This window comes from Rhincodon typus, chromosome 20 (genome assembly GCF_021869965.1).
Source record: "Rhincodon typus isolate 14 chromosome 20, sRhiTyp1.1, whole genome shotgun sequence".
Lineage (NCBI taxonomy): Eukaryota > Metazoa > Chordata > Chondrichthyes > Orectolobiformes > Rhincodontidae > Rhincodon > Rhincodon typus.
Window position 1 is genome coordinate 24034166 of NC_063351.1, and position 26963 is coordinate 24061128.

A 26963-nucleotide genomic window follows, 5' to 3' on the forward strand; every position below is an offset into this window, starting at 1 on the left:
ATCTGTGAGGAGAAAAGCAACAACATCTGTGAGGAGAAAAGCAACAAGATCTGTGTTAAAGGAGGCAAATGGATGAGAGAAGAACCCTGAGGCACGTAGTCAGTATCACGTAAAGGAGCAAGTGAGATGATGACCCTGTGACAGACCTGTCAACATCACCTAGAGGAACCTGTGAAGAAAGGATCCCAATACAAGCAGTCTGAGTCAGAGCTAGATTCATTGGAGCTGATGGGAATTGATTCTTGCTTTGCTACAGAGAAAGCAGCTAGCTGTTTAGTGAGTCTCTGGTAAGGAGTTAAGGTCTTTTCTATTCTTGTGTTTTGACATAGATTACAAATTGGTGGTAAAGTTAATGACACATAAATAAAATAACAAAAATGAATGAATGATATTAAATAATTCATCAAAGTTCATTAAGGATGGCAGGATAGGTGATGTGTCAAAACTACAGCTTGTGGAAGTTCCTGGATACCATTGTGATTCAAGGCAACCACATCTGAAGTAAGTGTTTGATGTTTGAGCAGCTTTGGCGCAAAGTTTGAGCTGAAGGCTGAAGTACATTATGATGAATCAGGGAGAAGGAAAGTTATGTGGATTCTTGTACGAGGAGACATTCACACCATTTAGGGCAGAGTCTTTTGATTTTGTTTTTCTTTGCTCAGAGATAGGAGGGTGTGACTGTGAGTAAGGCAGAGAAGGGGATCCAGAAGGCAGGAATGTAGTAGTAGTGGGTCGTATAAAGAGGGTAAGAGTGACACCATTCTGTACAGCAAATTGCAAGAGTCCAGGTGGCTGTGTTGCTTGCCCAGTACAAAGGTTTGGGACATCAGTTTAGGGTGGAAAAGGAACTTGAGGTAAGAGAAAGATCCAGTCATTATGGTCCACATAGGTATCAGGAACAAAGACAGAACTAGGAAAGAGGTTCTGCATAAAGAGTATGAGGAGCTAGGCACTAAATTAGAAAGCAGAAGCAGACTATTACTTCAGTCATGTGCAAATCGGCATAGAGTGCATAAAATTAGAGAGATGCATACATGGCTCAAAGACAGGTGGGAGCAGTGGGTTTCAGTTTGTGGGCTACTGACACCAATACTGGGGAAAGTGGGGGATATTCTATTGGAACAAAATATATCTGACCATGCTGGGGCCAGTCTTGTGAACTACATTTCTAGGGAAGTTAAGATGGTTTTAAACTAAAGGTTAGTGATCAAATTTGGAAAGAAGTGACATATCAAAGATAAGAGATGAGAGGAAAATAACAATATGTGAATTGAGGGCCAAAAGTTTGCCAAGAGGATCCTAGGAAATACACCAACAGTCAACTAGACGTTGCAAAAATAACAGAAATACAAAGCTGAAGGTTCTGTATTTGACTGCACATGACATCCATATCAAATAAACAAACTGATAGCACACATGTAAGTTAATAAATATGATCTGACAACCATTAGAGGCTTGAGAATAACCAGAATTGGGTCTTGAATATTGAGGGATATAATTTTCAAGGGGATAAGTAAGCGAGGTGGAAGTGGAATGGTAGCATTGTTAATCAAGGATGGCATTTGTGCCATAGTTAGAAAGATTACCTTGGTGCAGGAAATCAGGATGTAAAAATGGTTCATCCCAAATAAGTCACTAGAATAGTGTAAATGTTTCCTGACGTAACTGTAATGTGGAACAAGGTATACAAGAAGTAGTATTGGGCATTTGTGATAAAGGGATAACAATAATCATGGGTTATTTTAATCTACACATACAATAGAAAGATCAGATCAGCAGTAGTCACCTGCATGAGAAGTTCATAGAATGTTTCTTACATGAAAGTTCATAGTTTCTTACAGCAGCACATTCTGGAAACCAACCAAGTTATGTTACACAATTGCAAAGTTTAATATATGACCGGATTTATACATGGCTTCCGAGTGAAGGTACCCCTAGGTAGCAGTGAGCATAATAATTGAATTTTACTTCCATATCATGATCTAGAATACTTCTTTCACTAGTCACCACCACACTGATACCTTCCTTTATTAATAAGCTACACCACCTACTTTTTCCTTTTGCCTGTTCATCAGGAATGTTGTGTACTCTTGAATAGAGTTCCTAGTCTTAGTGACCCAGTAACAATGTCTCCGTAATGCAAATTTTGAAAGCTTTAGCCTTATCTTTCCATTGAGTGCAGGACTCCCCCATCATTGATGGGGATATGTGTGGACCCTGATTCTCTGGTCAGTTGCCTACTTTTCCACCCCCATTCACAGCTGGCTGTGGCAGGGCCATAGAGCTTGGATCTGATTTATTAACTGATATTATAGAACCATACTCAGAAAAGTTCAGGGTGGTCAGATGAGTCAGCTTGATTTTGTCAAAAATCTATGATGATTAATCAATTTACTGAGTTCTTTCACAGAAGTTTTATGGCACAGAAGGCGGCCATTTGGCCCATTATATTGCACCAGCTCTTGAAATGAGCTTTACATGTTTTGTGATGCAGTGTGACACCAACATGAGTTCAAGTCCTGCACTGGCTGAGATGACCAAGATGTTAGTTTACCAGCCTTTTCAGCATCTCCCTTTGCTTGAGGCATGTGACTTTAATGTTAAATTCATGACCGATCACACCTCTCTAATGGGAAAGCAACCCTGGGGTCTGGTAGAACTATAGCAACTTTATCATCGAGTGCCAATCTAATACTACTTCTCCTGTGAAGGAGTAACATGCACTGTGGATGCAGAGGATGTGTAGACAGAGAGTACTTGGATTTCTAGAGTATTGTACTCATATAATCGCCCAATGTTGTCATGGGATAATCCCCTCAACCTTAGGAATCAGTCTAGTAAACCTTGCCTGAATCACTTTTGACGCATTTATATGATTTCTTAATTAGAAGATGAAAAATGTAGGCAGTATTCTAGTTTAGATCTTTCAAAAGGAAACTAAAACAAGTACAGGATTAAATAATATAGAATAATATGTATAATATCAGTTAATAAATCACATAATATAGAAACTAAAACTTGGACAGGATTAAATAATATAGAGATACAGCGAGAGAAGTGCAGGGAGTATCAATACTGGAACAGACTGAATGACCTGTTTCTGTACTGCATATTTTATGCAGAATTACAGGTTAAAGTTTATATCTACAATTCGACTACAGATTTAGTGACTAAATTAGGTTTTCATTGTCCACAGTGAAGCTTATTGGAATTTTAATTAATAGTTCTCTGCAGTTGTGAAGAGATGCTCAATCACAATAAAGCGGGCGTTCAGAAATGCAATTCATGTAGAATTTAATTTTGTTTTTTTAACTAATGCCCTGAAACTTCCTCCATAGGTGCACTCCCAAAGTTAGACACTTAGAAGTACCCAATGTCATTATCATTTTGGTAATGCCAGAAATGCTCAAGAGCTTCCCCATCTCAATAAGATGTGCACAAATCTTAAATGGTCATACGTTAGCAAGTCTCAGTACAAACAGTTGGACCCAAAAGGCACCAATTCTGTACCAGTATATTTTCTCTTGGAATTGTAAAACTTAAGTTTGAACTAATTTAATCATCCTTCATGCATGTTAGGTGCAGCAAGTTTGAAATCCTGCAATCAGCGAAGTTGTTGAATTATTAACGTTAGCTCATGCTTGTGCAATATAAATGTACCAATCAAAATAGAAAACAGAAGGCCACAAGTGAGAATTAATTTTTAAAATGCTGAAAAATATTGCCAATACAATGAGAAAAATTAGTTTGAGCAATTTTTATCGCAGTGGAGAACAGTGTTTTGAGATACATACTAATAGACAAGTGTTAATCCTATTCCTAACCTACTCTGATTTGAGAAGTGAAGGAAGCCAGTTTTGAGACATAGATTTGTTTCAACAGGAAATTTGATGAATTTATTTTGCATGCATTCTATTTCTTGGCATTCTGCTATATGGTTTTCTCTTATCAGCCAAGTAATCTACCAGTCAGAATTCAAATACGGAAGACTTCAGAGGTGAAGGAAATTGGGGTGTTTTGTAGTGTTGCGCATAACTCACTCTCCAAAATTCCACAATTTTTTAAACCAGGTAGTTTATATATGTCCAGGTTATGGATGCATGTGTGTATGCAAAGAAATCTCGAAATCCACATATTTCCTAAGGAATTCATAAATGTGATGCTGGTATTATCTGCATTTTAGCTGGAATTTGGAGCAGGTAAATCATTAGTAAAATTCATAAGATTTTGGCCCATCAAATCTGTTCTCTCATTCAATAAGATTTTGGTCTGATTTTGGACTGGATTGCACTTCTCCTTGTGTCCCCCACAGCTCTCTTATCTCCCTTGTCAATAAAAAATCTGTCTGACTCGGCCTTGCATATATTCAATGGCACAACTTTCCACTGCTTTCTGAATAGGAAAATCCAAATATAAATGACCCTCTGAGAGGAAATGCCTCCTAATCTCCATCTTAAATGTGCAACCCCTTATTTTTAAACTGTTTCCCTATAAATAGTTCTGAGGAAGGGTCACCAGACCCGAAACGTTAACTCTGTTTTTAACTTCTCAAATGCTGCCAGACCTGCTGAGCTTTTCCAGCAACTTTGTTTTTGTCCCTATATATAGATTCCTGAAAGGAGGGTACATCCTTTCAATATCTACCCTGTCATGCCTCCTCAGAATGTTATATGTTAAATAGCTCACCTCTGATTCATAACTTCAATTGGTATTGGTCAACCTGTTCTGCATTTCCTCATTAGACAACACCATCATTCAGGAATCAGCCCAGTGAGCTTTTTCTGATCTGCTTCCAATACAAATATATTGTTCCTCAGGTAAAATGATAAAACTATATACGCTACTCCAAGTACTGTCTCACCAATGCCCTGTCCAGTTGTAACAAGACTTCCCTATGTTTAAACTCCTTTCCCCTTGCAATAAAAGACAATATTCTGTTTACCTTCCTAATTAGTGCTATATCCTGAGTGCTATCTTCTGTGATTCATATGCAGGTACTTAAATTCCTCTGTATTATAGTCTTCTGCATTATCTCTCTATTTAAATTATCTGCTCTTCTATTCTATCTGCCAAAATGGGCAATCACACATTATATCTGCCATTTTTTACCCTCTCACTTAACCTATCAATATCCTTTTGTAGACTCTTTGTATCCTCTTCACAACTTGATTTCTTACCATCAGGTAACATGACTACAAGACAGTCTATTCCTTTTATCCATGTCATTAATATAGATGGTAAGTAGTTCAGGCACTAATCCCTACAGAATTCAACTGAGTGACAGTTTGCCAACCTGAAAATGGTCCATTTATCCCAACTCTGTCTCTCCTGTTAATTAGCCAATTCTCTTACCATGCTAACATGTCAACTTGTGGAGGAACTTTTTATGTGGCACCTTATGAGAGTTTTGTAAATCTGAATTCACTGGATCTACTTGTTTCCCTTAATCTATCTTATTTGTTACATCCTTATAGAATATGTTCAAGGAATAATAGTATCAGTGTTAAATTGGACTGCAGTGTCCAACGTCTGCATATACATTGTTACATTAAGAAATTGCAAAGGTGCTGTCTCTGTTGTCTGATACCTTCTCAAGCTTCAATCCAAAACTATTTAGCCAAAGATTCAGCAATCAAAAACATGAATAGTGTGAACTAGCAATGGTCATCCACTAGTTACGCATTTACATGTAGAATAAAAATTTGGATGGCGTTCGTCCAAGAAAAGGTGAATTTGTAATATTGAGCTAGTTTTAATTGCTACCAAACAAACAATTTCACTGAAGTTGAAACTTAATGTTTATAAGTTTGCATGTGGAATTTCATTTTTTGATTTTACTTATTTTTTTTCTTTTTTACTCTTCTTTTGCTTTTGTTTCTCAGTCCATTTTTCTATCCCTCCTTTTTATTTTACTTTCTTTATATGATCTTGCAATAAATTAATTATTCAATTACACACTTCCTGATTTGGACTCTGCAGGCTGCTATAGCATTTGCCACTCTGTTCTCCTACATCCTAATTTGATGTAGATAATAGGGCATTGCATTGGACTCTGAATGATCATAACGTGCCCATGAGAAGTTTATGAAAAGCTGTCAGCATAAAGAACATGATGTGTTATTTACTTGCAATTGACTCCAAAATCTACACCATTGTTCTGTGTTTTCAATATTTGTTGGTGTTGGCTATAGTGATGGCATTATGCAGTTTAAATATATTTAATGTATTAGTGAAGATTGTAAAGCTGAGTCATAGTTGACTGACATCCAAGACTATAGATGGCAAGACTTTTCCCACCCATTTTATAGCTATGCATAAAACAATTTGTTCAATTTTATGTAGCTTACCAATATAAGGGACCCCGAATTTGCAAATGTCTGAGTTAAGAATGCTAGAATTTAAGGACATGATCTCATACAGGGATGTATTAATATTAATTTTAAAGATCCAACAAACAAACATTTCCTTGTACTTATGAACTGCTATTTTATATTTTCCTGCAACTTATTTATTCCCACGTTCCAAACTACGTACAAATTGACTTGCAAACAGCCTGGCGCAGAGCCAGGTCATAACCCAGGGCATTGCCTGCATGTACTTGTAGGCACTAGTCTTAGACTGGTAAGTTCTAAGAAAAATCACAGGGAGGAAGATAACCCTCTAGAATTTGCTTAATATAAAACAGCAACATTCTCATTATTTATTTACTAAAATATTTCAATCCACAGGATTATGAACCACATGAGTCCTGAATTTTCCTGGCCGTTTTTAGATCATAAACCACGTATTGCTGCTAATTACTATTTGTGGAAAAGATTAAAAAACTGAACAGCAAAATATTTTGTCAACTTGAATAAAACATTTTAATATCTAGTTTTGTGTAGAGAGGTGCTAGTTTGAACGCTATATTTTATGCATGTATCCTTGCAGATTGAGATAAGCCCTTTGGAGAACGCAATTGAGACAATGCAGTTAACAAATGAGAAGATCACTAACATGGTTCAACAACACATGAATGACCCAAGTCTGCCCATTAACCCTCTGTCCATGCTGCTGAATGGAATCGTTGATCCTGCAGTGATGGGGGGTTTCACCAATTATGAAAAGGTTTGTTCATTGATTTTTTTCCCCCTTTTGTGTTTAACAATACTGATACAAACATATGAAACATTTTTAAAATTTCTGTGCTTTTGAATAACAAGATTAATTCAAAGATTATCCAAGCTAATATTGATTAATCATTTTTCACTGGTACTTTGTTATTTTTAGCAAAATTATGGATAAATTAATCCCAGTGTCTACATATTTTCTTGATATTCAATACTCTTTAGAATTTCTTCATTGAGTGTTTAGTAAAATTTACGAGAAGTTTGATATCCCCATCCTCAACACCAGCCGCACCCTCACCACCACCAATCAATCATATACTTCCAATTGCTACAGAACCACACCTAGGCATGCTAGATCCATTATGGAAAAAAACAACTTAAAAATGGGTTTCCAATGGTGTTTTGTTTTCATGCTAGGCATTCTTCACGGAAAAATACATGCAAGAACACACTGAAGACCTTGAGAAGATTGAAAAGCTGAAGGACCTTATAGCTTGGCAGGTAAAATCTCAGTGATTTTAACATGAGATGTTGCTTGTCTCAAAGAAATAAACCAGCATCACCTGGGACAGAAAATGAGCATTGCATTTTTCCTGGTTAAAAATGTTGTCTTCATTTTATAAGACAGAAGAAGCATCTGAAGATCGTAAGTTGCAGATCATGACACAGACATATTAGTAGATAATTCCACATGAGACTACTTTTTCTCTGTCAATGTTTTGTTTTTCCACATCTTAACCTGTAAATTCATTCATAGCCTGTTATACTTGAATAACAGAAATGGAAGAAAAGCGGTATAAAATACGCTGAATTTCAGCTAAACACCCTTTTTCTAGAGACTTTTAAGCTATTTTGGAAAATAAACTAGTTACTTAAAACTGCCAAATAATTTTGGTATTTGTTGATTAAAAGAGATCTTGCCATCTGTCCAAATACATGCAATATATGTTTATTTGTAGATATGTTTATTTATACATTAGCATTATTGGTGTGAATCCATATTCTTCACTCATTTTTCATCATGTGTCACAGGTTCTGTGGAACATTTCAGTTCTTATCAACGATTGCACTTTCCCAATAGCAATGCAATAAGTGTATATTTAGCAATAAGTAGCTGTAAATGAAGAATGAGTACATGGCAACAAAAACACAAATTGCTGGAAAAATTTAACAGGTTTGGCAGCATCTGTGGAGAGAAAACAGTTAACATTTCGGGTCCAGTGACCCTTCTTCAGAACTGATGGTAGCTAGGAAAATGTTGGTATTTAGGCAAAAGATGGGGAGTGGGGAAGAATAACTGATAGGTAGAGATAGGGCCCAAAGAGAGAGAGAGAGAGAAAGTAAAACAATTGGCTAGACAAAGGAGTGGGTAAAGGTCAGCCTGGGAGAGTGAATAGCTGCTAATGGGGGCTATTTGCGGCTGACAATGGGTTGTGTGTGATAGCAGCCCATGTATTGACAAGGCCTGGTGTGTGGGGATTAGAATGAGAATGTGGGAGAAAGTGTTCAAGCCCTAAAATTGTTAAACTCTATACTGAGTCTAGAAAGCTGCAGTGTTCCCACGTGGAAAATGAGGTGTTGTTCTTCCAGCTTGCACTGAGCTTCACTGGAGCACTGCAGCAAGCTTGAGCCAGACGTTTTCCAGGGAACACAGATGTGTTGAAGTGGCAGGTAAAAGAGGTCACCCAGTCTGCACTTCGTTTCCCCAATGTAGAGGAGACCACGTTGTGAGCAGCAAATACAGTAGACTAGATTGAGTGAAGTGCAGCTAAAGTACTACTACTCCTGGAACGTGTGCTTGAGGCCTTGGATACTGAGGAGGGAGGAAGTAGATGGACAAGTGTTACATCTTCTGCAATTGCAAGGGAAGGCACTGTGGAGAAGTGTTGTGAGTGAAGGCTGAGTGAACCAAAGTGTCGCAAAAGAAAGGGTCCTGGCGGAAGGCTGACAAGGGAGGGGAGGGAAATATGTGTCAGGTAGTGGCATCTCACCAGAGGTGGCAGGAATGGTGGCTAATGATCCTATGGATTTGTATGCTGGTGGGATGGTTTTGGGGGAGCAAGAGGGACTCTATCGCTGTTGTGGGAGGAAAGAGAGGGACGAGAGGGCTGAAGTGTGTGAGATAGATTGGACACAGTTGAGGGCCTTGTCAACCACGATGCCGGGGAATCCTCAGTTGAAGAAGAAGGTGGACATTTCAGAGGCTCCCCTTGTTGAAGTTTGCATCTTCTAATCAGATGCAACAGGGACAGAAGAGCTGGGAAAATGGAATAGAGTCTTTACAGGAAGCACGTGTGATGTTGTATAGTCAAGTTTACTGTGGGAGTCGGTGGGTTTGTAGTGGATATTAGAGGCCAGCCTATCTTCAAAAATAGGAACAGAAATGTTGAGGAATGGAAGGGAAGGGTCAGAGATGGACCAGGTAAAGGTGGGAGCAAGGTGGAAATTGGAAGCATGATAGATAAACTCTTCTAATTTCTCAGAGAGGGAAGCAGCACTGCTGATGTCATCGATATACCAGAGAAAGAGTTGCGGGTGGGAACCGGTGTAGGACTGGAACAAGGAATGTCCCATGTACCCCACAAAGAGACAGCTGTAACTGGGGCCCATGTGGGTACCCGTGGCTACACCTTTGACCAGAAGAACATGAGAGGAGTTAAAGGAGATGTTGCTCAGAGTGAGGATGAGTTCATGGTTTCATATCCATGGTAAAGAGGAGGCGCTGGAGCCCACAAACTGCAAATTCTAAAACCAGCATAACGTGTCAGAGGAATCACGTGGGAATGTAATTAGGGAGGGACTGGACAAGGGGAGAAAAAAACAAGTTGAAGTAGGAAGAGATGAGTTCTGTGGAGCAGACGCAGGCAGAAACAATGGGTCTGCCTGTGCAGTCCTGTTTGTGGATTTTGGAAAGGAGGTAGAAGCAGGCTGGGCGGGGTTCGGGGACTATGAGCTTGGAGGCAGTGGGAGGAGATCACTAGGCGAAATGAGGTTCGTGACCCTTGCGGACACCGTAGGCTGGTGTTCCGTGGTGCAGTTATGGTCATGGCTATCCTCCTGATGAGTAAATATCTTATCGCTGCTTAGTAAACCATCATGTTAAGTTCTATCCCATGTTTATAATCAACTCTGTAGATATTTGATCTATTCCAGCTGCTTTTCCATTTTTTTATCTCACTTATTGCTGCTCTTATCTAAGTCACTAGTATTTTTGTGTAGGCCAATGAATTCAACATCAAGGTGTGGCAGCATCTGTGAAGGAGAAAACAGAGTTAACGTTTCAGGTCTGGTGACCCTTCTTCAGATCTGAGGAAGGGTCACCGGACGTGAAACTTTAACTTCGTTTTCTCCTTCACAGATGCTGCCAGACCTGCTGAGCTTTTCCAGCAACTTTGTTTTTGTTCCTGATTTATAGCATCCACAGTTCTTTTGGTTTTTAATTCAACATAACATTGCTTTCTTCTCATATTTTTACTTTTATGCATGTAACTTTTCAATATGCTTCTTCCATTTTTATCCTTTTTTGTTAGGGTTTGTAAATTGAAAACCTTCCTAACTCTCTCTCCTTGCTGTTTTCTACTTTTTGTACTGAATTCCCTTAACCTCCTTTCTTTGTTGCATATGTTTACTCTTCCTAGCCAATCCAATCTTCAAGTGTAAAACGCTGGTCTTTAAAGGCATTGTTCTCATTCCTTTTCTCTTGTTAACTCATTATTCAAGTGTCTATTTTTCAATATGCCTTTGTCAGTATTAATATTCTTCCATTTTCGCTACCCTTCCATTCTTTGCAATATTGCTATAATGACCAATGGTTCCTTGATTTTTTTTTTCTGAAAACCTAATGCACTGTTCACTTCTTTCCTTGATAGGTTCTTTAATCTTTCTTCATTGTTCATTCATGCTGATGATATCCTTTTCTAACTACTGCTTTATTTTCTTCATTTACAAATTTTTCATTTGCCTTTTTCAGTCTGTCTGGGTGCCACCATTTTCTGCAGATTCGTTGACAGAATATTTCAACTTTCACATTTCTGTTTTGACTGAAGAAGGTCCTTGACTAGTATCACTACCGAAAGAGAAGGATTTAAAGTTAGAATAGCCTTCTGGAGTTATTGCTGAGACCCATAAAGCAGTTTAATCAAATTAATCAACTATGCCAAAAAAGAAAAATACATGTTTAAAGTCTGGAAGAGAAGATCCACTAAGTGTTAGAAGATTTTTCAGCACACTGGGGTATTTCAAAAGCATGGGTAGGGATTGTACCATTAACAATATCAATGTTGGACAGCCTGTGGAGAATAGTGTTCTTAACAGACCTTGGAGATAGTAGGAACTGCAGATGCTGGAGAATCCGAGACAACAAGGTGCAGGGCTGGATGAACACAGCAGGCCAAGCAGCATCATAGGAGCAGACCTTGTCTGGCCGACATGGACAATGAAATTTACAGCATAGCAACGGTTTATTTTGCCCACCAAATCTATACTATTGTTTATGCTCCACACAAGTATTGCCCCTGTTTCACTTTATCTTACCCTGTCAATATTTTCCTCAGTTTAGATTCACCTTATATGCACTTACACAATTTGTCTTAACTCCTACATTCTCAGAAAAAGACAGTTTCTTTTGAACCTAGTATTGGGGAATGAGCCTGGCTAGGTGGTCGATGTCTCAGTAGGGGAGCTACTCGGGAACAGTGATCACAATTCAGTAAGCTTTAAGGTACTGATGGATAAAGATAGGTATAGTTGTCAGGTGAAGGTGCTCAATTGGTGGAAGGCAAATTGCAACCATATTAGGCAGGAACTGAACAATGTAGATTGGAGGTAGATGTTTGAGGGCAAATCAACATCTGGTATGTGGGAGGCTTTCAAGTGTAAGTTGCTGGGAACTCGGAACCGGCACGTTTCTATAAGGATGAAGGATAAGTATGGCAAGTTTAGGGAACCTTGGATAATGAGAGATATTGAGAGCCTAATCAAAAAAAGGAAGCATTTATCTAGGCTAGGAGGCTGGGAACACATGAAACAAGGGTGGAATACAGGGAAAGTCAAAAGAAACTTAAGCAAGGAGTCAAGAGGGCTAAAAGGGGTCATGCAAAGTTATTGGCCAACAGGATTAAGGAAATTCCCTAGGCTTTTTATACATATTTAAAGAGCAAGAAGATTGGCCCACTCAGGGACAAGGAAGGGAATTTATATATGGAGCCAGAGGAAATGGGTCAGCTATTAAATGAGTACTTTGAATCAGAATTCACCATAGAGAAGGACTTGGTGGATGATGAGTCTGGGGAAGGGTGCGTAGATAGTTTGGGTCATGATGAGATCAAAAGGGAGGAGCTATTGGGGGTCTTTAAAAACATTAAGGTAGACAAGTTCCCAGGGCCTGATGGGATATACTCCAGAATACTGAGAGAGGCAAGGGAGGAAATCACTGGGGTCTTGAGGGAAATCTTTGTATCCTCACTGGCTGCAGGGGAGGTCCCAGAGGAATGAAGAATAGCCACTGTTGTTCCTTTGTTTAAGAAGGGTGGCAAGGATAATCCAGTTAATTACAGGCCGTTGAGCCTGATGTCAGTGGTAGGGAAATTATTGGAGAGGATTCTTTGGGACAGGATTTACTCCCACCTGGAAATCAGTGGCTGTATTAGCGAGAGGCAACATGGTTTTGTGAAGGGGAGGTCGTGTCTCACTAACTTGGTTGAGTTTTTTGAGGAAGTGACAAAGATGATCGATGAGGGTAGGGTAGTGGATGTTGTCTACATGGACTTCAGTAAGACCTTTGACAAGGTCTCTTATGGCAGGCTGATACAGAAGGTAAAGTCGCATGGGGTCAGAGGTGAGGTTGCAAGATGGCTAAAAGTCTGGCTTGGTCATAAAAGACAGATGGTAGTAGTGGAAGGGTGCTTTTCTGAATGGAGGGCTGTGACTAGTGGCGTTCCTCAAGGATCAGTGTTGGGACCTTTGCTGTTTGTAATGTATATAAATGATTTGGAGGAGAAAGTAACTGGTCTGATTAGTAAGTTTGCCGATGACATAAAGGTTGGTGGAATTGCGGATAGCGATGAGGATCGTCAAAGGATACAGCTGGATAGAGATTGGTTGGTGACTTGGGCAGAGAGATGGCAGTTGGAGTTTAATCCGGAAAAATGTGAAGTAATGCATTTTGGAAGGTCTAATCCAGATGGAAAATATGCAGTAAATGGCAGAACCCTTAACAGTACTGATAGGCAGAGGATCTGGCTGTACAGGCACACAAGTCACTGAAAGTGGCAACGCTGGTGGAAAAGGTAGTCAACAAGGCATATGGCATGCTTGCCTTCGTCAGCCGGGGCATTGAGCTTAAAAATTGGCAGGTAATGTTGCAGCTTTATAGAACCTTAGTTAGGCCACATTTGGAATATTGTGTTCAGTTCTGATCATCACACTACCAGAAGGATGTGGTGGCTTTGGAGAGGGTACAGAAAGGATTTACCAGGGTGTTGCCTGGTATGGAGGGCATTAGCTATGAGGAGAGGTTGGAGAAACTTGTGTTGTTCTCACTGGAACGACGGAGGTGGAGGGGCAACCTGATAGAGATCTACAGGATTATGAAGGGCATGGACAGACTAGACAGACAGAAGTTTTTTCCCAGGGTGGAAGAGTCAGTTACCAGGGGCCATGAGTTTAAGTAGCGAGGGGCAAGGTTTAAAGGTGATGTACAAGGCAAGTTTTTTTTATACCGAGGGTGGTGGGCGGCTGAAACTCGCTGCCGGGGGAGGTAGTGGAAGCAGATTCTATTGTGACTTTTAAAGGGCGTCTTGACAAATACGTGAATAGGATGGGAATAGAGGGATACGGTCCCCGGAAGAGTAGGGGATTTTAGTTATGATGAGCAGCATGTCAATGCAGGCTTGGAGGGTCGAAGGGCCTGTTCCTGTACTGTAATTTTCTTTGTTCTTATTGGATTTATTATAGTTTGGGGATTTTCTAAAGTATGAGCAGAAAACACAATTATAAATTAAAACACTGAAAAAAAGTTTGGAATTGAAAAGAGTTCATTCTCCTAGAGACTAGGCTAATGGTATGTCAATTAATATTTACTAGAAGAACTGGGTGAATGTCTGGTCAGGGACATGATTAACTTTCTAACAAAAAACACAAATGGACATGACTGCGTGCAGTGCGCGGGTTTTGTAAGCTAATAGAGCATGGAAATGTTATAAGACGGAAGAACGTTTTGGTGCTGACCACTTCTGAATGATTGAGGATAGTCTATGCCACCACTGTTCTTGTGCTTTGGTCTTGGGTTATGATTGCAGCTTAAGTGCCAACCTACATCTTGGAAAAGGACCCCATTAACTTTAGATGAGTATCCTTGCTGTCTGCCAATTAACGTTTGGAGTTATCCAATCTGTTGCAAGAAACTAGTGTACAGTCTGCGGGTACAGTTTAACTCCTGTTCCTTTCTGATTTCCATATGGTTAGGGGATATTAAAATTGAGGCCCAAGCCATCGGAGCACTTTCGGGTCAAGCACAACCTGAAGGCTGAAGCTACTGTGCTTTAATGCAAATGGGTAATGACAGGCAAGATCATGATTTGCACCAACCCTATTGCATTGTTATTGCATTATGGGAGAATGTAGTCAAAACTGGATGTCAAAATCAACCCAAGTAAAGGTAGCTATATTTGCTTCTAAAACAAGCAATTTTATGTTTGTGGAAATTGCATTACATTGTGCAAAATGCCCTCTAACCAGTAGTGAGCACTGAACGTTTATGCAGTATCAGAGTTATTGAGATCATCCAGTGGTTTTGCATGTACCATGATTTGAATCAAGGACCTGTTTCAGTTACAAAATCTGTCTTCACAATGAATAAAGTTTTGTCATTACATAGTTTAATCTTTTTTATGTGTGCGTGGGAGAGTTTCTGACCTTTAATATGGTGCTTAGAAGCATATTTGGTTTATCCCTGCAACTGTACAAATCTGCACAAAGCTCCTTCCACAAATCTCACTTGGCGTACTTGCCATCTACCCACGCATCGTTCCATGCCTTTAGTCATGCAAGCGAGTACTAGTGGGGCACAACCTCCCACTCGTCACCAAACCATTTTCCAACAAATATATGAACTAAAGATTTGCCCATGTATCATGATTTCTTGCACTTTCAAATTCAGAGAAATAAAAGCTTGATCAATAAAATAAAATATAATCCACAAAATAAATAAAATCATGCTGTTGACATTTTTTTATAAGTGCTAATCAAACAACTTTTTTTAAAAGAAACAAATAAAATGGAAAAACCCCAAAAAAAAGAAGATTGGCTGAAGTGTTAATTACTATTGTATACATTTTAGCAGATGTTTCATAGGATCTGGTAACTGTATAACAGTAGTATTATTATGAACTCTGATAATGAGCATGAAGGGCAGGCCAGAGATCTGAGAATTCTGGGGGGAAATAGTTCAGTTTGGCTTTACTAAGGACCTTGAGGTTTAGCAGTGACTTGAAGAGCTGCCTAACATGTAAGTACATGACATGGAGGGAGATAATTGACCCTGATCTTTTTTCTAATGCTATTCTCGGGGAATGTGTCTGTCATTGACAAGGCAAGTATCTGCTGTCTGTTCCTAGTTTCCTTTGAGAAGGTGAACTGCCTTCTTGAACCACTGCAACCTATATTGTAGGTGTACCCACAGTGTTGTTAGGAAGGGAGTTCCTACATTTTGCTCCAGTGACAATTAAGAACCAGCAATATAGTTCCAAGTCAGGATTGTGTGTACCTGGGATTTGGATGATGTATTCCCATGCATCTGCTGACCTTGTGCCTAGAGGTCACTAATTGCATAGATCCGATTGAAGGGATTATGGTAAGTTACTGCATTGCGTCTTGTAGGTAGTACGCACTACCGCTACTATCTTCAGTGGAAGGAATGATTGTTTAAGTTTGTGGATCAAGTGATAGTCAAGTGGGCAGCTTTGTCCTGAATGGTGTCTAGATTGCTGATTGTTGTTGGAGCTGCACTCACCCAATCAAGTGGTAATTAATCCTCCACGTTCCTGACATGTGCCTTTGTAGGTGGTGGACAGGTAGTTAGTAGTCAGGAAGCAAGTTAGTCACCTCAGAATTCCAGATTTCTGACCTGTTCTTGCAGCAAAAGCATTTATTCAGCTTATTTAGTTTAGTTTCTGCTCAATGGCAACCATCAAAGTGTTGATAGTGTGGGATTCTGTGATAATAAATCCATTGACTATCAAAGAGTAAGAGTTGGATTCTGTCTTTTTGGAGATAGTTATTTACCTGGCATTTATGTGGTGCAAATGATACCTGCCCCTTATCAGTTCAAGTCAGAATTGCGTCCAGGTCTTACTGTTTATGGACACAGACAGTTTCAGGGTCTACTGCTGTGATGAGATGTGAATGGTACAGAATGTGGTGTGATCATCAATGAATATCCCTACTTCTGACTTTATGATGGAGAAAAGGTTATTAATGAAGAAGTAAAAGATGTGCAGGCCCAGGAAAACATCAGGAACTCCTGCAGCAGTGTCCTAAGATGATTGACCACCAACCATAACCATCTTCATGTGTGCTAAGTATGGCTGAAACCTGTGGAGAGTTTCCTCCCATTGACTTCCAATTTATTCGGGACCCAAACCCTAAGCCTAACTCTGAAATTGGTCCTCCTGAAATTAAATATTTTCACTTTATTTTGCTTTTTGCCTTTTTCCATAGCTAATCTAAACCTTATTACACTGTCATCACTGTTACCTAATTATCTCCTCACTCAAATTTGCAACAGAACTTAGTTGAAGTGACAGGGATTCTGTTCACCAGTTAAAAGTATCAGCAGAATCCTATGTCAGCTTTGCATGGGATTCACAACACAATTTAAGTTACCCGCTCAATCAAGTCCTTGGATGGGCAGAAATCCCAACCCAAGAGTTGAAGCAATTAGAGGCCAACAGCTCCCTATTTCTGGCAGTGCCACTGAGTGTGGCGGTTGTTGGTGGTATTGCATTGAGGCTTTCACCAAGAATCACCACTGGATTCCTGGAGACAGCAAGTGTTGGTGGAATGAGGTTTGCTGGAAGAGGATTGCATGTGAAGTTTTCGAGAAGATTTGTAGCTTGGGTTGTGGATGAGGTTGTAGACATGCTCACCGAGCCGGTGGGTTTGGTTGCAAAAATCTCGTCACCCTGCTAGGTAACATTGTCTGTGCGCCTCCAGTGAAGCCAGAGGCACACTGACGATGTTATCTAGCAGGGTGCTGAAACGTTTACAACCAAACCCGCCAGCTCGGTGAGCATGTCTACAACATCATTGTATGCAAACCTCCAGAACCCACTCGGGAAATGCCTCCATCCTTATTGGAGCTGTAATATACCTATTGAGAAAACTGCACTGAACTTATTTCAGAAAAGTTCTCTTCTGCTCCATCTATGCTCTTTATGGCATTGGTATCAGTTGAAATTTAGGATAATTAAAGGCCTGTTTACAATAATCTAGTTCTTGCATCTCTCTATAATTTCCCTGAAAATTTGCAGCTCTATATCTGTCCCACCAGTTGATGATGTAAAGGATCCATCCATTAGTGTAATGGCACTTCCAATGTTTCTTAACTTTAATAAGATTGATTCTGTCCTTAACCCAGCAGGACAATGCTGCCAGCCCTTCTCCTTTCCTTCTCTATCTTCCCTGAACTAATTGTGTCTAGAAATATTCAGCAGCCAACCCTCCCCTATTATTGCAACATTATCTTTACATGTAAATATTTGTGCCTGCAGCTCAACAATTTTATTTACCACACTCCAAGCATTTACATACAAGCACGGTATGTCTGGTCTAAGTCTTAAAGAATATCCTTTTAGCCTGACTTTATCTAATACTGTAACTATTAATTTCTAATACTAGTCCTAAATATCTTACTAAATCATTTGTGCACTTTGTTTATCCTTTCTAATGCCACACCCTGGCTCCCAAACCTGCAATTTTGTTTAACACAGCACAACGACACTAGCAAACCTCTTAATCCTGGCTTTGTTGAGAAGGCTGGGTTGTTTGGCAGGGAAGATCTGATTGGATGGAGGAGATCTAGGCCCTGAAGAGGCATCAAAAAGGGCTGGGTGAGAGAATAACAAACCCTTCAACCCAATGTCTTTGCAAACCACCACACCATCTCTAACTCCCCTTTCTCTCCAGAAGTCTTGAACATGATGTTATACATGTGCATATTTATCATTCCTGGAAGTCCATGTATGATTTTCTCCAATTAGCTTTTGCCCTGCCAGAGCAGCAAAGTGGCTCTCAATAAGTCTCCTAAGCTTTGAAAAAATTCATTCTATTCATTCATTCATTCTCCTATTCATTCTTCTCAGCCTGTCTGTATCCTTTGACATACCTCTGCACCATTGTTCAGCTGAATGGAACTGCACCCACTTGTTTTCATAACTATCTAATCAGAGCTAGAGAACGTTCCTGCTCCTTTTATGCTTGGCATGGACTGATTGGACCAAACCCGTCTGTTTCTGTGCCGTATGACTCTATGTTACTTCTAGTGTGTTCATTGGCTCTATTTGTAGTCTATTCAATTAGTCATTCACATATTGCTTATTGCTAAAATTAAAGTATTTGCTTTTACATATGACAACATCTAGCTTTACCTCACCACCAGTTTATGACCTCTCTGCTGTTGCTAAATTGTTATACTAACTGTCTGAAATGTAATAGTGGTTGGATTGAAATGTTGCCCAATTAAACATTGGTGTTGGGGCAGCCCATGACCAGAAGTCATGGCAGGGACATGCTAGGAGCAGTACCAGCCATGCCTAAAAATGATGTGTCAATCTGGTGAAGCTGCAGCACAACACTGCTTGCATGTAAAACAGCAAAAGCAGATCTCACAACTAACAGATCAGATCAAAGCTTTACGGTCCTGTTACGTACAGTTGTAAATCCAGTGGCGGACTATTAAACACTAAGTGGAGGAGACTGCAGTACTGTCCCCATCCATTGTATTGAGGAAGCTAAGCACATCAGTGCAAAAGAAAAAAAACTAAAGCTTTTGCAGTCATTTTCTACCAGAAGTGCCAAGTGGATAAATCGTGTTCGCTTCCTCATGAGGTCCTCGGCATCAGTCAATTCCGTTCACTCCATGTGAAATCTAGAAATGATTGATGGCATTGAATTCTGCAAAGGCTAGAGGCTTTAACAATATTCGGGCAGAGGTCCTGACAACTTGTGCTGCACAAAATCTGTAACAGAATAATGGACTTCCTTTGAAGAGGAGGAGATGGTTCCTGTGCAGTTGAAGGACGTTCCCATGAGAGACACAGGCAGGGAAACCAAAGCCTGATGAAAGAGGAGCGTAAGGTGAAGTAGAAATTGTATCCCTGATGCCAGGTTGATAATACAAATGAGAACAAGGCACTATAGGGAGTTCTGAAGGAAAGTGAAAAGGCAAGTTAAAGCAGCAAAAGAGAGAACATGAGAAGAGGATGCTTCAAACATAAAGGGGAATATAAAACCTTCCAAAATAAAAAAAAACTGTTCTAGTTGAAGGTATGAGTTAAACCATGAACACAATTAGCAGGCAACATTTATGATTGCAAACCTCTTATCTCTAGGTTTTTGTGTAGAAGTTACAAAGTATAGGATACTAATTCCCATCATTGATGTGGTTGGGGTGTGATCTTTCTTGTAGTGTAGGATATAAATGACTTACTGAATTAGTGTTCAGGTAACAGTAACAGAAATTGCTGGAGAAATTCAGCAGGTCTGGCAGCTTCTGTGGGGAGAAACATTTCTGGACCACTGATCTTCCATCAGAACTAATGAGATGCACGCACAAAATTCCCCAAAAGAATATGATGTTGCAATCATAAGGGAGGTTTGGGTACTGAATATCACTCATGAAGGGTTTCACAGTTTGTGGTTTTATTTTAGTGTTTAGGCAAAGTTGCTTTTAATTTGAGTTACAGTACAAGTCTTAAAATTTGAAAACTTGTGATATTTTAAGCCATTCACTGGAAGTTTGAATTCATTTTTAAAAAAATACTGTTTTATCAGTCTCTCCAAGTCTAGTGTCCCTCTGTGACACTATGATGAAGAAGTTAGTACCAATTGCATAACAGTAGCTGGTGTGGAAAATGTAAATACTGTATCGAAGTTGTAAAAGCACTTCACTGAAGTTGAAGTTATTATACTTTAATGTGAGTGTATTATTGTGTTGAACTATGCAGTAGGGAATACTTGGTGACAGCTCTGGATGCAGTAAACTGAAAAATGCATAGAATTTGCCAGCGCTATAATCATTTACTTGAGTGTGCAGTTTCATTTCTTCACTTACAATTCAACCCAAAAATGTAAAGATATAAAACCGTAACATTGCACACAACTGAATGCATGACATGAATTTATTCCAATACAAGCCAGCAATGTAGTTAAATGCAACTTTGTTTTCAGGAATGAAAGGAATACTTCCATGACAAGAATTCAGAACAACGGGCATAAAATAACTTACAGAAATCCAGTGAAATATATCTTGTAATGCATAGCCCTTTGCCAAGAATGAGAGTGAAAAGAGGACCATTCATATTTAATTAATAAAAGCTAAACATTTTAGTTTCCTGTACTATGTATATGAACAGAGATCAATAATTAAGCAGTTTGGCATGCTTAAGACTGAGTGTTAGGTTAAAAACAAGTGGTAAGAAATTAATCTGAATTAACTGGTGTTTATTAGTTAGAAAGGTGAGGTGAGGTAATTAAAATGCAGAAAATAGATGACTGGAATTATTTGTTTGGTTTTGACACTGAACCACAGTGAGAAATTAACAGAGAAGGTTTGAAATAGACATGCATTGGAATACTTACAGTCCCTTATAGTTTTATCCCTACAGGTGATAATGTATGGCTGATAATACTGGCCAATAGAGTTGACTGATATTATTAAGTTTATAATAAATCCTGTTACAGGTTGAACCAGTGTTCTCTGAACAAGTAAGCTGTTTGACCTTGAATTGTTTTTCCAATCCCACAACTGCTGTACTGCCAAAAGCACCGGTTTCCACCTCCATGGCATTGCATGTCTATATTTATACCTCACCTTTAGCAATTTTTGGAACCTTTACTCACATTATCCTGTGAAAGCTTGATTTTGTCTCAGCATTCTCCTTACTGGCTCCTGGAACTCTACCCCATTCATTCTACTTGTATCCAAAACACATTGGTATAGAGTTTCCTCTTTGAATGCAATTGCAAGCCGCGTGCAGTAACAGTGCATTAGTTTGCTGAAGTGAAGTTAGACTTGTGCTTCTTCGGTAATCACAAATGTAAAATCTTTTTCCATGAACCAGTGCCTGAGGACAGTGCAACAACATAATTGTATTAAATATCTGTCGAGAGAGAAAAACAGTGTTACTGTTTTGAGTCCAGTATGGCTCCTTGGAACAGAAGAGAGATAGAAATATGATGGGTTTTATGTTGTTGCAAAAAGAAATTACCCTATGTCTGAAAAAAGCAACAAAAAGAAAATGATTGCTGTCCTCAACTTGCTGAAATGTTTCAATTAATCCCAACTTCAGACCATAAGTGCTGCCCTTCATTTGATTTTATTTTGCCAAATGCCAATCTGTTTTCATGCTTTTACTTTCAGACAGAATTATTCTTTACTATTAACAATTACTCTGGATCAATCCTTTGTTTCTTTATTACTATCATTATCACAACCTATGCTTTTTGTCCCATGACATCTTTGTTACTTAATGTTTTTTACCCTCCAACATAACTCTGGCCTTTCCTTTTGTTCTGTCTGACTCTTGCCATCATTTTAACCTCTCCATAGACTCTGTAAGACCTATTGAGTTTTACCAGTACTTTGTTTCTATTGCATTAAACTTGGATCTTTCCTAGTGTTTTTCAACACTCTATAAGTTCCCTCACAATTCCTTTTTGCCCTATAACGTATTTTGAGATACTTGTTATGTTAAAGGAGATGTACAATGTTATTGTGGAACATTCACATTGTGCATTTTTTGAAATCATTTAGATCCCATTCTTGAATGAAGGTGTACGAATCCATGGTGAGAAAGTAACTGAAGCATTGAGACCTTTCCATGAGAGATTGGAAACCTGTTTCAAAGAATTAAAAGAAAAAGTGGAGAGACAATATGGAGTCAAATCATGTGTACGTATTTTTTTCTGTTACATACCAAAGATGAAGATGCTCCACTGAAGCTTTTCTGGCTTCAGTTTTCAATCTAAGGCAGAAACATCAGTGTGTCAATAAAAGTTCATTAATCTGAAATGTTAATTGTTTCTGTTTCCACAGGTGCTGCAAGACCTGCTGAGTATCTTTAGCTTTTATTCTTTCTATTTCAGATTTCCAGCATTCACAGCATTTTGTATCTTTCCATTCCTTGGTTCCTTAAACATGGTCCATTGAGATAAGTTGTAAAACCCTAAGACAAACTAACTCGTTTTGTTCATAGTTCATGCTGTCTCAGTTAGTTCAGCTACTCTTGTGATTAGCTCATTGAACTTTGGAACGATGTAGAGTGGTAATTTGCCTAGTGATTCACTCCCAATGGGCAAGCATCTCATTGCTCCACATATCTTCATAATGAGTCATTGTTACTGAAGAATCATTATGTAATGGCTGATAGGTTCAAACTGATATTAACCTGTTCAATATAAGATACTATTACATCAACACAAAGGCCTCTTGGACATTTAACAAGCTTTTGTTTGATCCACAGGAATATGTCTTTAGTAACTGTTGCTATCCTGATGGGCTGGATCTATAAGTTAAAGTTAGTGGTTTGAGATCATTTCAGGGGTTAAAGTACAAGCAATCCAAAAAAGGAAGCTATGCAGTTAACATGCCCCACAACATGTCTGCTGCTTCCCATAAAATCAGGATATCCCGGACTACTATTTCCCCTCAATGACAAAAGACTACCACTGAATCTCCACCCACCATTGTGACTTTTGGTAATGCCCTCTTCAGCACCAGACTTGATCGACATGGGCTTACCGTCTGTACTCCTGTCTATCACTCCCCACTTCTGGCACCTCCCAATGACCTTTCCCTCTTCCAATGAGCCTATCCTGTGTATACGACTTACTATCATTGGCTTCAGCACTTTGGGCAGGTTTCCTACCTGAAACAGCTTCAGCCCACCATTCATCCTGCCAGAGTGGGCAAGACCTCCACAAAAACATGTGTAAAGAAATTCTGCAGCAGGACTTTAATGAAACCTATTCTTCTGAACTCTTCTTCTTCTACTCACCACTTGCCAGTCTGTCATCACTCGGCTGTGGCCACATTCCTTGCTGCCGATGCTAAGCTCCTCCCAGATATCTTGCCTACAGTATAACAGTTGCCAGTAACTCCCAGGCAGGGATGCACAATTTCCAAACCATGGTCCTTGATGCCTGGGAAGGCCCAAGGTTCTCTATAAGACCGTGGGCCTTCCCAGTGGAGGTGACATTGAGGATTTCACCAGCTCTATAACCAACAAGCAAAATCCTTTGGTTTCGAGTTATATGACACAACAGGTGGAGCATGAAAAGTCATCCACCATACTTTGCAAAACAAAAAGCAGTTACTGCTAATCATGAATGAAAAAGACATTTAACCTACATACAAAACTGAGTACTTAGTAATTGAAAAGAGTTTAATAACCCCACAACCTGTGGTCTATTGGTTGTTATGCCTGCATCTTGCATGCTGGAAGGTATAGTTTTGACAATGCTCTGCGTCTTGGTCTGACTGCACCTGTGCACAGACAAAAAATTAGCACCAGCAACAAGAGAAAACAGGTAAAAACTGAAATATTTTTCTCTCTGATTGCATCATGTATAATTTAAGACGGTCATTTGGAACGAAACTGTTTTGTGTCAAAGGGAAGGATACCAATGTTCACATTACAGTTAGAAAAAAATGAAATAATGTGCCTTGATAATGAACATTAACACTGCAATCAATGTTTCAATCAATCATAACGAACTACCATTACTTTAACATCAATAAGGTATCTGTTTTAAATTAAGTGTGTGATACTTATAAGCCAGAGGGAGCCTTGTTCCAAAATATATAGCTTCTTTTTAACTTAAGGAAACAGCAACCAGACATAAAATTAAATATACAAAGCTTTTACTTACTAAAGCAGTTGTACAGTGACTAAGTTCTGGGCATGCAATCTCATTAATGCTGCAAAGTTTCAAGGTGATCAGATTCAAAATAGCTCTGTGCAATTTGAGTGTGTCCATATTCTGTCCCAAATGTATTTTAACATTTTTGATCCTATCAGTTATGTTCATTGTTTCTTCCCAAGCAACCATCTGTTCTTTTCTAAGATGACCTGCACCATTCACTAACTTTCTAGCTCTGCCATATCAAAAAATATAACAAGAATTTTTGGTGCTTGCTTCCATAAAATGCTCTTAGGCTGTGTTTGATTTGACAAGATTTCAGCCATTGATTAAATTGTAATATTCATATAAAAAAGCTTTGTTCTAAAGTTGAAGCTTTTTGGAAGCCTGAAAAATCACAAAACTTAGATGTTCATAGGTGGAAATGAAACACTGCAAAAATATCTACTTGTTTAAATATAAACCTAAAAGAACATTAGGAAGAGTTATATCTTTTAAGAGAAAATTCAGGAGGAGAATTCCATTCATGCATATAATTGTTATAAGCAGAATCACATTTTTAGGGTGAGAGGACATGAAAGTAAGAAATAAAATGTTTACATCTTAAAGCAAGTCACTGCAAATTCACAATGGGCAAGAGAAAAAAAAATGCCATAAACTGAAAAATGTACATTAGGAAATAACCCTAGCAATCAGAGAGAAGTAACAGGTTGATGGTGTGATCCAAACCTCCTCCAGCACTGAAAAGCTAAAGATGGTCAAATATTTTAATGGAGACATGAAAATAGAGAGCTCAGAGGGAGGGAAAGAAAGCAAACAAAAACTTTGAGAGATTTTAGGAAGTGAACTGGCAATGTTCCATGATGTGATAGATTAAAATTTCACATAGTGTTTAACATTTTATATTATACCAATAATGTGGTATTTGACCTAAGTTCATCAGCAGTATTACAACAAATTGTTATAGTTAGACAGCAACAAGAATGTATAAACTCAAACTACAGAGAGGCCCTAATGGCCCACCTGCAATACTATTGGAGATCTAATAGTTGCTATTTAAGGTATTTACTGCCTTTTGGATGACAGTGTTTCTGGTGTTTAGTGCTTTTCATTGTTAGTGTAAAAATAATTTCTCCACTGTTTCCATTAATTTGGCAGGGATTTGGTAACCAGAAGACAGACAGACAGAATAATTGCAAACAAGAATAGGCAAAATGGAGCAGTTTTATAACCAAGCTGTTAAATTTTACTTGAAAGAATAGTGGTAGTGAATTAGGTGGTAACACATCGAAAGGAATTGGATATGAATATGAACTTGAAAGTAAAATTTGCAGAGAAATGGGGTAAAAAGTGGGCCCAGTGGTGACTGTTTTAGATCGCAAGGCGCAGTGAGCCAAATGGCCTTCCCTCTATGATTTTGCATGCACAAGTATATGATCACAATGAGAGATTTTATGAAAAGTCTTCACTCTTCCAATGCAGGCATTCCACCAAAGAAATTTGAGCCCCAGCCAATACTCCAGTCCTCAATATCCAGTCTATTTCTTGCAATACTCTGAAACCCAGTTTCCTATTCTTTACACCAGTCACGAAAAGTATCCCTGTTTTTGCTGTTTCTCTTAATTATGTGTTTGGGGTCACGATCTAAGTTTTTGAACAATACTGGAACAAAACTGAGAGAATTATTTAATAGCTACTTAATGTTTATTTTCTAAGTAATGAAGTAGGAAACGCTTCAATTGTACTGTCCAAATAATTCAGAAAGAGAGCATTTTAGCTTCATGACAAATAATGACATTTTAGCCTTAATGGCTATCTATGTTCATGAGTAAAATATTAGACCACTCAAGTTTGAGTATTCATAGTATTCTGAATTTATTTCACACACAACCCATCGTTTTCTCAGTGAATGGCTTCCACACAAAACCAATAATTGAATGAGAAATGCAGAATACAATCATGTATATCCAAAAAGCCTGACCCAGTTCTGCTTAGTGACTTAATGTAATACTTTAATTTGTACAGTATGCACTATTTCCCTATGACATACAGTGAAATAAAATCAATTAACACTGCATTTATAGTCCCATGATACACTAGTACTGAATTAAAGTTTGCAATTTGATCATAAATACTTTCTATCTGCAATGATCTCCGGTAGCAATGAGGAAAAATATCTACCCAAAGCCAGCTACAAAATCTAACTTAAGAACAGCATGAACTGTAGATAATAGCAGACAGTTTCACCAGTTTACAGGCAAAAACATGGTGATGCTTCCTGAAAGTCATGGGTGAAAACTGTGGAAGCTGGAGTGAGTGCATCTTTCAGATGATAACCCTCATTATGCAAATTAGAATTCAGTGATATAAATAGAGCCCAGATTGGCATTTTGAGAGATAATTAGACAGCATGTGTGCTCTGCATACCCCGACAGATACAGCTGAAGAGGATCCAAAATGGTAAGTGCAATGTTATTTTTATGGATTAGGAGTGCTGGTTAGGGTTTTGTAAGAATAATCTGAGCTGCTAAAATCCAATATTCCCACCCCACCAAAGCTACCTCGTGACAGCTCACAGGCAGTATTGGGTGCCTGCTCAGAGTTCACAGCCTTTGGGGAGCCAAATAATGACCTAGTGCACTGCCTCAGTTGGATGTCTATTACAAAAAAGACAAAAGATACAAATAAACTGAACAGGTTCTGTCAATTCATTTT

General features: G+C 38.8%; 1 protein-coding gene across 1 annotated transcript in view; it reads left to right on the forward strand.

The window, feature by feature from the left end:
- The window catches only part of LOC125485612 (dedicator of cytokinesis protein 1-like), a 105718-nt gene extending 80261 nt beyond the window's left edge, over positions 1–25457 (forward strand). The window contains exons 8-11 of the mRNA XM_048609181.1: positions 6931–7107; positions 7527–7610; positions 22141–22278; positions 25407–25457. Coding sequence (XP_048465138.1) covers positions 6931–7107; positions 7527–7610; positions 22141–22278; positions 25407–25457 — 450 coding nt within the window. The remainder of the gene's footprint in view (positions 1–6930; positions 7108–7526; positions 7611–22140; positions 22279–25406) is intronic.
- The last annotated feature ends 1506 nt before the right edge of the window (positions 25458–26963 follow it).